Raw genomic sequence first — 16,614 nt, forward strand, 5'->3', positions numbered from 1 at the left:
CTAGTGTAGCAGTGCAGCTAAAAAGAACAGACCATCTGACAGCTCTGACAGCTTCATTCCATTTAGCGACACAAGCATCATTCTATCTTTTTTCAACATCAGTGAATAACAAAGATAGAATGATTTTTGCGATTAGTGTCGCTAAATAGAAAGCACTCATACATACGTCAGACGAAACGATACGAGCGTTACACGAAACTCAATTGGATTGGAGGATAGGATAGAGTGAAAAATAAAAGCGTAGGAAAAAATCCCCATACAGTATTTAGTGGAATTTTTATCGAGATTTTAAAAATTCTCTATTCGATAACCAATCGACGTTCGAAATAGGAACTGATAACAGAAAATTATACTGTTGGCAGCAAATTTAAAATACATGCATTTGAATGTAAATGGAAGTCACGTTTCGTGCGTTTGAGACGCGGAAAAATAATTAGTAATTTTCTTGAAATGAACAGTGATAATAATTATTTGGCGTTAACGTAGCGCAGACTTTTTTAAAATGAGTAATTTTCACTCTCCTATGAAGTGTATATCTCCGAATGCAAGGTGAAAAACTTTATTCTTGTTATTCGACGAGGTTAGATCGTGTGTTCACGTGTGATTCTTGTATAAAATACTCTTAAAATATTTCATTTGCAGAGTTTTAACACCCAAGCCACAAGTACAGCAACTACTGGATTTGAGGCAAATGCAAACCAAAGCACGTAACAGTATCACATGGTTCTTCATCAACAGCGTGTTGCTTAGTATTATAATATTTGATATGTAAGATTCTCTTAAGTGCTTTTTTTAAGCGATATGAAACGGGAAGTGATGCTAATAAGTTTAATATTGTCTTCAGAGTATATGGAGGACCTGCTTATAAGCCAGTTTATTGGATCGAATGGTGTCTAGCATCGATATTTGCGCTAAACGCTTTGTATCATATAATACGATATATATGGGCTACCTTGAGTTTGAAGCCAATTGCGCTCAGCCCCAAACAAAGACCACTTTTAGGAATCACGGAAGATGATCCTCTGTTCAAGACTGAAGTGCCTCAGAAGCAAAAAACTCCAGAGCCAAGCCCTTCATTGAATTTGTCTTGTATAAATCTCAGTAGACGTACAACGCCTCTTGGATCTTCAGTTTTGAGTGAAATTAGTATGCAAAATATTATTTGACCTTTTATTATATTTTATATTTCAATACATAAAGCATAGTTTTTCATATTTATCTTTTTTTTCAAGAGGACTGTTCGACATTTCTTAAATACTGTAGCCCTACATCTCCTAAATCAGCCGTAAGCTCTAATGGATTGTATAGATCCTTAAACATTTCTTCAAACAGTAGCATGACAAATGAGGATCTTATTCAAGATGAATGTGAACTAGACAGTTATCTCAAAGAAATTGAACAGCAAAGAAAATATATATTATCTACAAAGGTTGATCAACCTTCCAATCTCTTGAGTTCCTTCTGGTCTCATCCTGCTACTCGAACTCCTGGTGAAGTATCACCATTATTAAGAAGATGCACTTATCAGCTTGCACCTACCATTGGTAAATTGGAAATCCATTTCATATCAAATTTTAGTTTTATATTTGTTTCACATCTTTATGCAAAATTATTTTAGTATAATATTCTTTATACTATTATTTAGATAAAACAAAAGCGACTAGTCCTGGTACTGAAGAAGGGAGCTCTCCAAGAGGTACATTTGGGGCATTGGATGTATGGAGAAAATACAGAGTTGATTTAAATAAAGTTAATGAATGGACTGCCAATCTTCGTATGGTAAGAATTACATTAAGTAATAATACATGTTATAAAAAGAATAAGAATTATGCATAATTGAGTTAAATTTGCTAAGTATATAATATTTTAGTGGATTAGCAAAACGGTTGTGGAACGAGTGGCTTTGGAAATAGACAGTATATGCGCGGCATTGGTACGTCATGGTTTGAGTGATTCGCAACCGGGTCACGTGGGACTTGACAGACTGAGAAAGCTCGCGCAAGCACCATTTCTGGTCTCTGCGATTCCTACTCTGCCCACATTGGTTCCTTTTTTGGAACTCTCTAACAATCAGGAGTATTTAGTAAAACGAATAAAAATACTCGCGAAAGGAGGATCTATGAGCGAATTTAAATGGAATAGTGGCGGGTCTCACAATGGCAAGGAATGGGATTCTAGTTTGCCAACTGATTCGGCGGTGTGTATAGAAAATTATATAAAAATTTTCTCTTTAGCTTAAATATATATTTCCATAAATTTCGATTGATCTTTTTATAACATGTGTTCTGTATATTTCCCGTAGATAATAATGCACTTAATTTCGACTTATATGGATACCCAATTAGAAGCGCCCTTGGACCAACCGGACGCTAGACCGTTTACATCGAGATACATGGCGAGATCTGGTATGGAACTGCCGCGGAACAAGGGTCCGATAATAGTTTGTCAGTCCGCGAATCCGCCGCACTATAGTCTGGCATTGTCCGGCGATTCGCTTCCGAGCGATTATGAAGAAGTACAACGGGTAACTAAAAAATTTAGCATGTGGTTATATATTTTTAATTATATAATTTTATATATTGCTATATAACTTGTTATTTCCAGGGGCGTAATAATTTGTTCCATACGCTTTTACTCTTCTTATATATAGTCAAAACACGAGATCATGGCATGTTAGGACGAGTTAATGCAGGATCATCCGGAATCAATATTCTATGGGTGATAGATGGCTAAGATAAATTTTTCCATTTGCTGTCTAATTAAATTGTAAAAAAGGAAAGTAACGAGTATCATAAAAAGTTATCATAAATTATCAAAAGACATTAGGACACCCATTTGGGCACCCCTTTTATAATATCTTGATAACTGTAATAGTTTACATCTTTTGTATCATCTTGATTTAATAATTACTCAATAAAATTGAAACATTTATATATTACTAAAAAGAAATCGATTATTTGAATGAAATTTGTATTCACATACTTGTAACTATATATAAAAAAATCAGATATGATCCTTAATTATAAAGATCTCTATTTATTTGTAATTTAACAAAATTTTACCAAGATTGATATTTTGGAAATGATTAAATATTATTTTAATTTGACAATAATGTAATGAAAAAAATGTATACAGATATATATAAAATATTTTGTATATTTATACATATTATGTGTATACACACAAAACATAAATAATCTTTTTTACTCCAAAATGAGAAAAGAATATCTGAATTAACTGTAATTTTATAAATGCAGATCTCTTTTACTTGAAAACATTTGCATTACTCTCAATAATTGTACTATTAAGCTCGATTATAATTATTATATTATTTTGTATAGAAACGGTAAGTATCCATTTAATTTTAATCTTCCTCAGACAAGACAGAACACGTATATAAATTTCTAAATATTTTTTTCATTTCTGTACTTGATTGGTCATCGAAACATATTTGATATAAAAGAGTAGATAATATTTAAACGAGATTTTTTATAATTTATTACTCTTTGGATTATAATGCATTGTAAAATTACAAATGATTATTTCAGAGCTCGAACCCATATATATATGTACAATAAAAGTTAATACAATAAGTGTTTAATAACTCCGATATCATAGACTACGATTAAGATTAGAACAAATACTTTATTTATGCAACAAAATCTAAGTAAGAAATCATATCTCACATATATATTGTAACAATGTCCATATAATGTGTTTATATACGCAATATTACGTTGTCTCATACTAATTTTACAGTTGTTATGCAGACACGAATTATTATTACGTGTAAGAGTATGCCATAAGAGCATATTATGCATGAAACTTATTTATTGCCAAATTTACAATTTCTAGAATCTTTATATAATTTTGCGAGGACATCTTCCAAAAGGCATGTTTAAAAATTATATATTTTAATGAAAAAAAAAATTATTAAATTCAGCAATATATGAAATTTATATGACACTGATTACGTGGCATATAAGAAATATTTCACAAAGATAAAAACTTCTTGCAATTTGGTTTTGTATATATAAGAATTGGTATTATAAAATCGCTTAAGATACTTTTCATAAGAACTAATATTACATGTGATACCCTGATGAAATAGCATTAATAAAAATAGCAAGTATAACAAACCCAATTTAAAAAAAAAAGCTTAGATTTTTAAAAAGAATGATAATAATATAATATAAAAATTATTTTATATAGCATTACATATGTATATATATGTTTCATTATTCATACTTAAAAAATTTTGTTTTCTAAATAAAATAATATCAATTTCATTATGAGATTTATAACTATTCTTCATTCTTTTTGCAAATAAAGTATTTTGCATAAGGACTTTTTTTATTTAAAAGAAAAATCTGGAAGAACAAATTAACTGAAAAAATATGGATATTATCATTTAATACATTAAGCTTTAAATATTTAAAAGCTATTATACTCTCTTATCTCTATCATGTGTGTGTCTCTTAAAAGGAAAAATCTATCTATATTACATGTACATTTATGACAAAAATGTCTGCTTTCTCCTATTTTTCCATAATGATTTGTCAAATACGTTTACTTTTTCATTTTTGATAATACGCATTATTATATGTGGAAAGGTACACATCTTTTGGAACTTCTAGATAAATTATTTATATATATATTTATATATATATATATATATATACTTTATTAACGCCTTCACCCGTTGTAAAAATAAACTTCAACGATTCATACATAATTGAGAAAAATGATCTCTCTCTTTCTCTTTTGGAAATTCATAATTATTAGTATTAACAGTACACCTAGCATCACGCATACTTTTTGTTATTCAATGCAAGCAAATTCTCGCGATAATGCACGATATCCATACAATGTCGGTCGCGTATCACGTCATATAGCATCGCTTCCGGTTTTCCCGTGGGCGTCGAAAAAATTGGGCGGGAATGAAAACGGGAGGATCACGGAGAGAGCCATAGAACAGAACTCGTTCAGCTTGTTCATTCTGCAATGTATCTTGCTACGCAAAAAGTATGTCTTTTATATCTTAATCCAAGGATAGGAGATGATGGCTCGATTAAGAAGTGGTGAATATCTTTGTACCCTCGGGTAGTATCACCTCCTCGCCTACGTCAGTGAGGGTGACAGTAAGCGGCAAAATGAGCGGCATCAGTATCTCTTGTGGTATCACTTGCTGCGACGTGGCCACCGTAGTCGGTTCCGCCTGCCTCGCTATAGCAATCGTCTTGATGTTCTGCGCTTTGACAACCTGCGCCTGGCCGAGCGTGGTTTGATGCATCCTGACCTGTGACTGCTGCTGTACATGTATCTGCACTTGAGGTTGCTGTTGCTGTTGTTGCGGCTGCGGCTGCACCTGCTGCTGCATCATCTGCTGAGCACGGTTCTGATTCTGCAAGAGATTCTGCTTACAACGTTTGCTGTGTGCGTAACGGCTGCCATTGTTATTAAACTTGCGATCGCAAGTCGGACACTCGTAAGGTCGTTGACCTGTATGAATAAACATGTGCTCCTTCAATGACTTCAATCGTCGGAAGTTCTTCGGACAACATTTGCAGTGATACTTGGCCTCGCCGGTATGCGACGTCAGGTGATTCGCCAAAGTGTCGGCTCGCGCGAACGCTCGCGAGCAATACTGACAGACGTACGGCCGTTCTTGCGTATGCGTACGCATATGCATCTTCAGATAGGCGTTGGTGGTGAACGGTCTGGAGCAGACCTCGCACACGTAGGGCTTGATGCCGTTGTGCGCGCGCAAATGAGCTATCAGCGTCGTCGACTGCGTGAAACTCTTGCTGCAGATCTCGCAGAGGAATCTCTTCGAGCTATCGGTTTCCTTGTTCTTCTTGAAGGTACGATCGTGTTTGGACAGATGATTGTTGAGCTGCTCCTCCTTGATGAAGCGTTTGGTGCATCGGGTGCACTTGTACGGCTTTATCATATTGTGCTTGGCCACGTGGATCTTGAGATGTTCCCGCCGATAAAATTTCTTCGGGCATATATCGCACAAATATTTCTTACCTTCGTGTACTTGAATGTGCCGCAAGAGACCCTTTCTGGAAGTATACTGTTTATTGCATTCGGTGCACTCGAGGCCCACGATATCGGTTCTCCTCTTTCGACCGATTTTCTCGCCCGGTTTCTTCTCCTCGGGTTTCGGTTCGATGTCCCTCAAATCTTCTTCGGTTAAAATACCCTCAGTGACGTGCTTGGCCCGGTGTTCCCGCAAAATCTCATTATTTTCGAAACTATCGCCACATATATTGCACTTCCTCACCTGATCGGGATTCTTCTCGGAGCACTTATCATAGTGCGCCTTTAACTTATCCTTACGATAGAACTTGACGTTGCAAATGTCGCATTCGAAGTTTGGTTCCTCGTGCAGTAGCTGGTGCCGTAGCAACGATTTCTTCGTGCTGTAGCGTTTCTTGCACGTGGCGCATTCGTGACTATCCATCGGCCAATCGAGACCGCTTTCGAAGTCCGAGTCGTCGTCGTCGTCATCGTTATCGCCTGTTGTATTCGTTTTTTGCGCCTCCTTCTTGTCCGAAGCGGCCTTCTTCAACTTCTCCGCTTTCTCGTCTTTCACATGTTGTTCCATGTGCTTCGTCAACGCTTGCTTCGAACTGTATCTCTTATTACACGTCGCACATTCTAATTCCTTCTTATAATTCTTTGATGTAGCGTCACGCTTACGGCGGTAGTAATGTCCGTCTAATTTGGCGTCGTAATCAACATTGTCGTTATCGTCGTCATAATCCTCCAGACCATCTTCCGTTTTAATCTTGTCAATGATCTTCTGCGCCGCTTTTGCGGCCACGCGCTTTATACGCTTATTTGGATCATATTCTTGCCCATGTATAAACGTCTTGTGATTCGTGGCGACTAGATGATTTCTCAGAGTGAGCTCGTTGCCGAAAGTTTTGTTGCATTGAGTACATTTGTAAGTTTTTATTCGCGCGTGCTGTTCAGCGTGTCTGCGCAGAAGATCCTTCCGCGTAAACTGTTGACGACATATCTTGCAATCATAGCTTCCAGCTCCAGAATGTGCCGTCTCCATGTGTTTTGATAGCAACTTCTTACGCGAGAATGTCGTTGGACACTTTTGACACTTGAATTCCTTCGCTTGTTCGACGGATTCACCGTCATTGTCGTCTTCCTCTTCCTCCTCGTCATTTTTGTTGTCTTCGTCATCGTAGTTATCGCTCTTAGCCATCATCTGCTTCATGTCTTCTTCTAAATCCTGCTCTGTAAGTACGCCTTCAACTACATGCTTCGTTCGATGATTTCTCAATTGCACCAGAGTATCGTACTCGTCATGACATACGTTGCACTTGAAGTTAACATGAGTGAGCGAATGCTTTTGCAAACTTCGTTTCGTATCAAATTTCTCCGGACATTTGTCGCATGCGAATTCTTCAACGCGATTCCGCTTTCTTCTTTTATCTTGATCGTTGTCGCTGACATCGTCGTTTCCGTCAGCTGTACTTCCTCTCCTCGTTCGTTTTCTACATTCTCTGTCCGAATTGTTACCATCAAAGTCTAGACTGTGCTCATCTTCGTGGAATGAAATTTCGAGCGGCATAGGGTCTTCTTTCGCCTCCTCTCGTTCGCGTTCGTGCTGTTTAATGTGCTTAGTAAACGAGATTATGTACAGATACTCTTTACCGCAATAAGGGCACTTGTTGGCTTTTTTTCCAGATGGTGGAGTCTTCGTAGCGGAGATGTTGGTCTGTACTTTTTGCGGCTTTTCCGGCGTTTTCTTTAGGGAGAGTGCTTTCCTTACTTCTTCATGAGAATGCATGTGCTCCTTCAGAACGTTCTTTGACAAGAACTGTTTGTCACATAAATAACACATAAAGAAAATCTTCTCCGTTTTATCCGCTTGTGCTTTTTTCAATCGAGAACTGAGATTCAGATTCTCAAAATAATTCTCTTCATCGGAATCCCGTTCAGCAAATGTCCGACGAGCTAATCTACGTTTACTTCTTCTGGTTTCGTTTTGAGGTGAATCTTGTCCTACCACCGGCTCATTATCAGTGGTAGATATTTCTTCATTAAAAGATTTCTTCTCCTCATTTTGATTTTGCTCAAATTGATTCTCTTGAATTTGTTCTGCTTGAGTCTCTTGAATTTGCTCCGCTTGACTCTCTTGAATTTGCTTTGCTTGATTCTCTTGAATTTGTTCAACATGATTTTCTTGAATCTGTTCAGCTTGATTCTCTCCAATTTGTTCAATTCGATTCTCTTGAATGTGTTCAACTTGATTATTTTGAATTTGTTGAACACATTCTTTATTCTCTTGATCTAATTCAGATAATGTTTCTTGACATTCCGCTATGCTTTGTTCAACTTGTGTATCCACTTGTATTCTTTCCTGCAAAGGAAATTGTTCAGTGGGGAACACACACTGTTGCTGCATAATGTAATCATGTTCCTCCGTTGGAATCGCCTCCATATAACTCGAAGTGATATTTTCATTCATACAAAGTTTTTGATTCCTAGATTCTTTGATAGTACTTGACATATCATTATCTTCTGTATCAAGTAATTCTTGCTGAGACTCTTCTGCAATGCTTTGACTAATTTCTTGTGTAATCTCCTGTGAATTACCTTGTTCCGGATCTAAACAAATTTAATGTATTAGAGAAAAAAACTCGAAAAATTTTAAATTATTCTTATTATTAAAACAATATTCTTTTTATATCTTTGAATCTTTTTGGAATATCATTGATTGATTATTAAATACATTTTACTCACCTTGTTGCATTTCTTCTGCATTTGTCAACTTCTCATGTTCTAAGATCATTAATTGCTCTTTTAAAAAGTTCTTATCAGTGTCTGATTCTTCTGATAGAACTGTGACAGTAGATTCATAATTGGCATCCATATCCTCTATATCCTCATTTCTTTCATCATCATCTAAGTGTATCTCAACCTCGTTAAGAAATAATTCCTCCTTTATTATCCCTCCAACAAACCTATCTCTAAGGACACTGTCAGCTTGCTCCACTTGTAACTTAAATTCATAAGCCGACTCTAGTTTGTCAGCACACATGTAGCATACCTGTGCCGGTAGACCGTCACCTGGTAACATCTAATTGAAATACATGGTTCAGTATACAAATAACTGATGAAAAATAATCATTTGCTAGGACTCTAGAAAAAATGTAACACATATGGGAAGTCTAATTATTTTATTTAACTTAAGCTTACGCTCAATATGCCCTTGCCTAAGCTTTCTTCATAGTTCTTAATCTTTCGGGATAGAATTTTAAAAAATTCTGAAACAAATTAGAGTCAAATCCCATATCTTTTAACATTTCTAAGAAGTATGCGATCAAAGTTGAAAAGAGAATATCTAATTTCAATTTGTTTCTTGAAGCATGAGAGTCTCGACTGTATCCTTCAGAATCGAATCAAAATGTTCTCTCATTCAAGTTAAGAAGTGTTAAACAATAAAAAATTCAACACTAATTTTCTTCAAGATTCTATCACAAAAGATTAAGAAAAGAGATTGGGAGAGAATATACTGATTACTGACACATGAGCTTGTGTTAAGTAAAGTTTTGGACTTTCTACACATGTTGCATTTTTCTCTAAACCCCTCGCAAATGATTACTTTTCAAACAAACTTCAAAATAAGACCTATTACAATCATCACTGGACATTCCTCGTTACACGTGAAAAAAAAATCAAATTACAGTCTCACAATTACAAGTATATACTGGGTGTAGAGTCATATTTTCTCAACAAGATACGACTTGTGCTCGAGAGGAAATAGCGAGAAACTCGAATCTTACCCAATCAGGAATCGGTAGGAGATCGTAGGAAGAAATAAAAGGAAACGATAATATAATAACGAGCAATCGCTAAATTTGCGTCGGTATCTAACCTCCAAGCTATATGTCTAACCTTAACGTTGGTGAAGCTCATCGCTTTCATCGAGAGGGACGCGACCTCGCTCTCGAGGAAGAGGTCGCGCATCATCGGGTTGTCGAGCAGGCACACGCGGCATATCTTCACCGCGGACGCGATCGCGTCCTCACTTTGCGGCGGACCCGACGTATTTATTTCTACGGCGTCCATGTTTTGTTTGGTGGACTGACTTGGAGCAACTTGCGAATTGGATTGCCTGGCTCTCGTTCTCTCCTTCTCTCTCGCTCCCTCCCTTTCTCTCTCTATCCCTCTAGTCCGTTCACCTTCTTCTCTCACCTGCCACTAACTTATTTACCGCATGCAACTATCTGCGAATTTTCTCTGTATATTTCCCGAGGATTTTTTTTATTTGACCTCTTCACACACTCGTCCTTCCATGCGAATTTTATTGAACATATTTATGCAGGGAGGAAATTGAGAAATTGTTGAATGTACATAAAAAAATGTTTCGAATTATCTTATATATTTTTAGTTATTTTTTTGTAATGAAACAAGTATGTGTTTTTAACATTTTCTTATTGAAAAAAATGAGAATTTTGGGAGAGCAACTGAAAATTGTAACTAGAAAGAAAAGATGAAATAATTCGAAAATCTAGCATGAAACTTCCAATATAGTTTCTATCCTATTTTATAAGTTTACAATTGTCACAGAGAGTGATTTGAAAAGATATAATTCTCATTTTATTAAACTTTTAATTTATATATTTAATAATTGTTTTTATTAAATTATATTTATTATAATGTTGGAACTGATTTATATAATAATTATTTAATTAAAATAATCATTAATACCATTATATAGATATTAAAGTTTAACAAAAAAGTTTAACAATAATTTAAGAAGTTTAACAATAAGACTTATTCATCTTGAGTTGTTTTATTGTGCTTTTGACTGATCAGAATGTCTGATGTCAAGATAATGTCTTCTAAATTGAGCAAGAAATTGATAAAATTTAAAGGAAAATATAGAATATAGAATAAAAATTTTTATCTTTTATTCTTCCACATATAAACACAAATTAAATTTTTATAAAATTTAATATTTATACAATTGAAATTTAAATCTCGGTAGATTTAATTATCATATATTAGAATGTAAAATTGATATCATAATGTTTATGTTCTTTATACTATGTTTACTTACACGTTAATAGAAATTATATGTTATAATTGTAATCTTATAAATGCTCTTTATAATTAATAAAAATTACAGTACTAATGTTTAATGTTCCATAAAAAAGTACAATCTTCCCTTTTCTTTATATTTCATGTTTTTCTAATGTTGGTGTTTGAATCTTACTATTGGAAAGTTGAACACTATTAAGCTTTTGACATGTCTCCATGACCAAAGATGCATCACCGCCACCAGATATAGTACAATCACCCACCTTCTCTGTTATTGCAGATTTATTTGCACAATTTTTCGTTTCTCGTTTAGCAGGTCCAGATAACTTTTTTGCGATTGCATTAGGTACAATTTCTTTATTTGCACCTTCAGAAGACACATTCTGTTCTTTTAAGGATTTGCAAGATGGAAATGTTGCATATCCCGATGAAGATAAACTAATTTTCTCTAAGACAGCTGAAAAAATAATTTCTACTGTAATCATAATTTCTATCTGTAAATGACTCCTTCAAATACACAGTACCTGTTAAATCCATACTATCTTCAGATATATCAATGTTAGTATTGACTTTAAAATTATCTCTACTAAAAAGATGTTGTCTAATACTAGAAAGATTCCTAAGGGATATGTCGCTTTTAACAACTGACTCTGTTGCATTTTTATTTTTATGCGGTGTGTTATACATGATGGAATGCTCGTTGCGCAAAGTGCGACCGCTTTTTATGTAGGGTATCAAGCATGACAAATCTGATGGCTTTTGCATTACGCTATTTGCTGATTGAATGGACACTTGCGATTTATATGCTTTTACTAAAACGTAAATAAAACTTGATATTAATTGAAAAAAATATATGCAGAAGATATACGAAATATTTCTAAGTTTTTCCAAACCTGTATAGGGTGTTCTGATGTAAACCATACTATTTTCATCACGCGATAAACCATAAATTGTGGATGGAAAATTAATAGTATTTGAAACTACACCTGTAAAATATAAAGAATTTAATATTTAATGTGACATTTATTAGCAAAGCGTTTGTATTCTATACAAAGCTTAAACAGAATTATTTATCATACCATGGCTGGAATTTGCTTGGGTTCTTACAGATTTTTCATGTATTGTACTGTTCATGATCATGGATAGAGCAGGTTGCAATCTTTGAACAACATTCAATATTAATTCACACCGTTTTATCACCCGCAATTGCTGAGGCTCTGTCGCATTTTCAATCAGGAGAGTCTTGGCAGCTTTATTGGCCTCAAATATAGCTATAGTAATAAATACATATATGACATATCTTAATGTGACAAACTATCAAACAATTCAAAGAATAATATAGCATATCGTAATTACCTGCTTTTAATTCTCTTGTCATCATTATTGTGTGACGATCGATGTTTTCAGTACCGATGTCATTTATAACTGTTGTCACTTGGCTAGATAAAGCCGAAGCACATTGAACGATGCCTTGCACTTGAAGTTGTGTTACTGGTTGTCTATTATCTAAACAATTCGAGATTGCAGTTATACGTTCTTGAAGATTGTCCATAACTATCTAAAAAAAGATATATTCAAGTAAAATCTCTAAAAGTATAATTCTTTATAATGTATTCAATACTTACTTCACAGAAGGCAGCTGAATTTATAATGAAGTTTACAGCAGTTTGAAACTTGTTCATTTCTCGTTGCCACTGTGTAGTCAATAATTTGACGCTAGAACGCATTTCTTTATTATCTGGATGTAAGTAGAAGGAAGTTATGGCAGAAATTAATTCTGTTTCCAAGGATTCAAATCCGGCGAGACAATTGCGAATTTTATTATTACCTAGGAATAGACAAATTTGTATCAGATAATTTTAATAATTTGAAAAGATTTTGTTAATATTTTTTGCTTGGTAAAGAAAAATGACTAACGATTTACGTCCTTGCAACAAGCAATAGCAAATATTCCAATTTGAATAGTTTGATCAAAAAGCTGATCAAAGTCTTCTATAAGATTTTTTAAATCATTCTTGGATCTTGTTTTCGCACTTAACGAATTTCCGCACGTCATAACGAGCTTCTTCAAAGCTGCATAAGGATTACTAAACACCTCCATTGCGAGCGTTAATACTGCTATATTGACTTTACGTTCTAAACGATAAAGAGCATCGGTCAAAGTGTGCATAAACAAATTATTTAATGCTGAATCTGGTGTTTCTGATAGTAATTGCTGCTTTAATTTTTCATATTCCATTACTATAGACTGACATGATCCTGTTATGGCTTTAAAATTGTACAACTGACACACTTGAGTAATTGCCATAGCATGAGAAAAAACATCTTCCAATCTCAACCATAGTTCTGCACATTCAGATAATTGCTCCTGATGTGTTTTGTCTGACATTTCTAATATAATGTCTAATGCTAAATCCATTCTACAAAATGTACCATAATACCAGAACTAGTTAAATGATTATAGAGTATAAAAATTACAGAGTATTAAAAATATTTTTTCTACCTATAGACAAAATGATTCTCCTTTTCGAAAGCTTCCTCTTCTAGTGATGGGTTCGAATCATTCAGTAAGTTTAAGATCATTTCACAACAAGTACATATTCTTCCACAAATATACTTCTTGCAAGCCTACATATACAATGTATATATATAGATTAAACAATTTAAATACAATTTAAATAAAAAAAAACACATATACATTAAAGAAACAAAGATTAAATATATAATTTATTACATAAATTGGTGCATTTAACCGATGCTGCTCCTGAGCCAATTGTACTAGCATCTCAAATGATGTACACAGTTGAGAAGAATAAAGAGCCAACTTTTCTGACAAGAAAGCAGATACTAAACTTCTTCTGTATTTTTGTAATGGTTCCAGTACCTCTAATATTGAAGTACCAAGTTCCTTTAAAAAAGCAAACATTTTGATATTAATATTAAAAGATATAATTCAATTAAGATTTGTTTTATCAATTATTACTTTTATATTTTGAAGATCCTCAATCTCATTTGCTATACTCATTTCTCGAACATAATCCAGACAATCTTGGAGCCTCTGCTTCAATGGCAAACATTCTAAATCTTCTAAAGCTTGTAAAACTAATGTAACATTATTCAGCAATAAATCTGTTGTATGTTTATCAATATCATTGCTTTGAATATTTTTAATCTGAAAAAAATAATAGTTTAACTTTAAATTTTAATAAAAATAAACAATATAATATAAAATATTAAGATCTTTTTGCTACTTACAATCTCATCAATATCCTTCAATACAGAAATGTGTTTTAAATTTGTCACTGTATCAATAAGCTTTACACTTGCTTCTTCATGATCACAATTATCGTTACTTGCTAAATTCTTAAATCTCTGAATTAAAGAATCCAGTTGTTCAACGAGCGTTGATTTTGTAACCACAATTTCTGATGAATTAACAGAAACATTGATTAGCAACGACTGCAGCTTGCTTATCTAAAAGAAATAAAATAATTTTAGCTTTCATTCTTATATAATAATCGATACATTAATATTATAATTTTTATAAATTTTAAATTTGATAATGTAAATCTGGAAAATTCAATGTTTTTTCTACGTAAATAAAATATTGTCTTAATAAATATATTAATTATTAAATATGTGACAAGAAATATTAGCTTAATCACCTGCTGTTGTAGAGATTCCAGTAGCTTTTCCATTTGCTTGGTCTTTAGATCCATTATTATACTTTATATCTAAAATTCTCTCTTTTTTTCTCTCTTACAACTCTTTATGAAACTTCAAAATTCATATATTTCAACGGTGAATGTAAATAAGCCGAATTTAGTAACTAACTAGGCATGGCAACCAACATCAGAGAAAGAGAGAGAAGTAGGTTTTCGATCCAATCCAACCTTTCCTTTATCGTAACCCAACCTATTTCGTTTTAAAAAAGAGAAAAAGCGCCGCGTGCTGTGTTGATAACTTTTTTTTTTACGGGAGGAGCATTTTAACACAAATATCTATAGAAATTCTACTCTGAATTCTCGTCAAAAATGTTTTCCAGACACAAGAAAGGCGAAATGGAGATCGATATAATGTTGGACGAGCCGCTGACTAATGATTCGTGCACAAAAGTGGTGATCGAACTCGTGAAATATATTCTATATCAAAAGCAACAAATACCATTCGCGTATGAAGCGTTAGCGAGATTTCAGACGAGCGTGAAGGCGACTGATAGAAACGCGGTCTCCTTTAAAACCTTGTCGAATATGCTGAAGAATGTCTCGGATGAGTTATCTTCGCAATTCTTTCTCAAGGGTTGCGATGTAAGAGAAATCGCTATACTACTCGGACCTACGATACTATCACCAAAGCTCTGCATTGCGATGGAGCTTCCCTCGTATATTCTCAACAGCAAGCAGCATAAGGAATATCAGCACTCTTCGAGAAAACCACTCTTAAAACTCATGAGGTCAATGGCAATAAGAGAATGCTTGTATAAAAAAAATTGCAGTACGATTAACATTAATTTTTATTTGTACACAGGTCTCTATTGGAGTGTGATGAGTTTCAAGAAGCCATGAATATACCTTTAAGCATGACAAACATGTTCATCATGTTGAAGAAAAATGATGGCAATTCAGCATCGGATTTTTTCTTGCCTAAACCACAATATATCCTGCCGACGCAGCAAAGCACAAGTTGCTTCAGAATCAAACTGTGCCAGAACGATCAAGTGAATATAGAGTGTAATTGCGAATCTCTTGTTGCAGTATATCATGACTCATTCAAGATACAGCTGGAAGATGAAGACAATGTGCAATATACACAATACAATAGTTCTAATCAATCTTTGTATCAATGGTATCAATCAAAACAAATTATAAAGGGATTTAAATTCCATACATGACCATAACTTTATGAATAATAATTATAGCAGAATTTCAAATTTTTTTAGAGCATGTTAGGTAATTTTTCATTTTAGGATATTATATAGCTGTTTGTATCATAAATGATTTGATTGAAAGTCAACAGTATTAAACATATTTCAATGAATTTATATAGTTTAAAATTGTTTATACTATATATGCAATGACATTGCAATGACGTGAATATGACTCGACAATACTTTGAGGTCATGATAGAAGAAATTTCCATTTGCTATCAGAAAGAACCAATACGATATTTTTACTCATATCAACACAAAACAAGATAAGTTGCATATAAAGGTTACGTAATAAAGAAATTGGACTGCAAAAAATGATACAATAATTAAACATTTTATTGATCAATATACATATAGAATAGATAAGATAAGAATTATGTAATTGGTGATTTATTATACGAAAAATGAAGTTTTATATAATCACTTTGATATTTTATATATACATAAATATAATGTAAATATTTTTATCTTGAGATGTAGTTATATTATTATTATTTGTTTACCAAATTATTATGCTAATCTAAGAGGTATTGCTTAATCATGCAAGTACAAAACAAGATTATAAAATGTTAAGTCACATGAAATCAACATATAAATCTGCGCATTTCCTC

The 16,614-nt window shown here is 33.6% G+C and overlaps 4 protein-coding genes across 5 annotated transcripts; 2 read left to right on the top strand and 2 right to left on the bottom strand.

Moving 5' to 3' along the window:
- Nucleotides 1-75: 75 nt before the first annotated feature.
- Nucleotides 76-2,962, top strand: LOC145962491 (transmembrane protein 209). The gene is made up of 8 exons (XM_083083567.1): nucleotides 76-549; nucleotides 643-768; nucleotides 845-1,146; nucleotides 1,233-1,544; nucleotides 1,646-1,779; nucleotides 1,871-2,197; nucleotides 2,303-2,524; nucleotides 2,605-2,962. The coding sequence occupies exons 1-8, from the start codon at nucleotides 503-505 to the stop codon at nucleotides 2,731-2,733; spliced, it is 1,599 nt and encodes a 532-aa protein (XP_082939693.1). The 5' UTR covers nucleotides 76-502; the 3' UTR covers nucleotides 2,734-2,962.
- A 663-nt stretch (nucleotides 2,963-3,625) lies between these two features.
- Nucleotides 3,626-10,321, bottom strand: LOC145962493 (uncharacterized). Its single transcript, XM_083083569.1, has 3 exons — nucleotides 9,928-10,321; nucleotides 8,773-9,109; nucleotides 3,626-8,637 (listed from the first exon to the last, which is right to left on the bottom strand). Exons 1-3 carry the CDS (start codon nucleotides 10,099-10,101, stop codon nucleotides 5,072-5,074), a joined length of 4,077 nt encoding a protein of 1,358 aa, XP_082939695.1. The 5' UTR covers nucleotides 10,102-10,321; the 3' UTR covers nucleotides 3,626-5,071.
- A 674-nt stretch (nucleotides 10,322-10,995) lies between these two features.
- Nucleotides 10,996-15,909, bottom strand: Spt (Spitting Image). 2 transcript variants are annotated; one of them, XM_083083895.1, is made up of 13 exons: nucleotides 14,742-15,909; nucleotides 14,332-14,550; nucleotides 14,060-14,248; nucleotides 13,811-13,984; nucleotides 13,580-13,704; nucleotides 12,994-13,496; nucleotides 12,702-12,904; nucleotides 12,433-12,634; nucleotides 12,156-12,347; nucleotides 11,970-12,062; nucleotides 11,601-11,888; nucleotides 11,340-11,533; nucleotides 10,996-11,250 (listed from the first exon to the last, which is right to left on the bottom strand). In XM_083083895.1, the coding sequence occupies exons 1-13, from the start codon at nucleotides 14,793-14,795 to the stop codon at nucleotides 11,248-11,250; spliced, it is 2,439 nt and encodes an 812-aa protein (XP_082940021.1). In that variant the 5' UTR covers nucleotides 14,796-15,909; the 3' UTR covers nucleotides 10,996-11,247. The 2 variants fall into 2 exon arrangements, with proteins under 2 accessions (XP_082940021.1, XP_082940020.1); XM_083083894.1 differs by having other exon boundaries at nucleotides 10,998-11,533.
- Nucleotides 14,948-16,476, top strand: LOC145962670 (MAD2L1-binding protein). Its single transcript, XM_083083899.1, has 2 exons — nucleotides 14,948-15,529; nucleotides 15,604-16,476. The coding sequence occupies exons 1-2, from the start codon at nucleotides 15,111-15,113 to the stop codon at nucleotides 15,965-15,967; spliced, it is 783 nt and encodes a 260-aa protein (XP_082940025.1). The 5' UTR covers nucleotides 14,948-15,110; the 3' UTR covers nucleotides 15,968-16,476.
- Nucleotides 16,477-16,614: the final 138 nt, after the last annotated feature.

This window comes from Camponotus vicinus, unplaced genomic scaffold, assembly GCF_025532165.1.
Source record: "Camponotus vicinus isolate PSW18456_S1 unplaced genomic scaffold, iyCamVici1.0 SCAF_12, whole genome shotgun sequence".
NCBI lineage: Eukaryota > Metazoa > Arthropoda > Insecta > Hymenoptera > Formicidae > Camponotus > Camponotus vicinus.

Excerpts from the sequence above, each read along its gene's own strand:
- Spt (XM_083083894.1), bottom strand. The coding sequence starts at position 14,795 with ATGGATCTAAAGACCAAGCAAATGGAAAAGCTACTGGAATCTCTACAA. Across the intron at positions 13,497-13,579 it reads GAGAATCATTTTGTCTATAG|AATGGATTTAGCATTAGACA; the intron begins GTAGAAAAAATA and ends TACATTTTGTAG. Across the intron at positions 11,534-11,600 it reads AGATAGTATGGATTTAACAG|CTGTCTTAGAGAAAATTAGT; the intron begins GTACTGTGTATT and ends TTATTTTTTCAG.
- LOC145962493 (XM_083083569.1), bottom strand. The coding sequence starts at position 10,101 with ATGGACGCCGTAGAAATAAATACGTCGGGTCCGCCGCAAAGTGAGGAC. Across the intron at positions 9,110-9,927 it reads TGAGCTTCACCAACGTTAAG|ATGTTACCAGGTGACGGTCT; the intron begins GTTAGACATATA and ends TATTTCAATTAG. Across the intron at positions 8,638-8,772 it reads TGCAGAAGAAATGCAACAAG|ATCCGGAACAAGGTAATTCA; the intron begins GTGAGTAAAATG and ends AAATTTGTTTAG.
- LOC145962491 (XM_083083567.1), top strand. The coding sequence starts at position 503 with ATGAGTAATTTTCACTCTCCTATGAAGTGTATATCTCCGAATGCAAG. Across the intron at positions 550-642 it reads TGTATATCTCCGAATGCAAG|AGTTTTAACACCCAAGCCAC; the intron begins GTGAAAAACTTT and ends TTTCATTTGCAG. Across the intron at positions 1,545-1,645 it reads TCAGCTTGCACCTACCATTG|ATAAAACAAAAGCGACTAGT; the intron begins GTAAATTGGAAA and ends ACTATTATTTAG.
- LOC145962670 (XM_083083899.1), top strand. The coding sequence starts at position 15,111 with ATGTTTTCCAGACACAAGAAAGGCGAAATGGAGATCGATATAATGTTG. Across the intron at positions 15,530-15,603 it reads CCACTCTTAAAACTCATGAG|GTCTCTATTGGAGTGTGATG; the intron begins GTCAATGGCAAT and ends ATTTGTACACAG.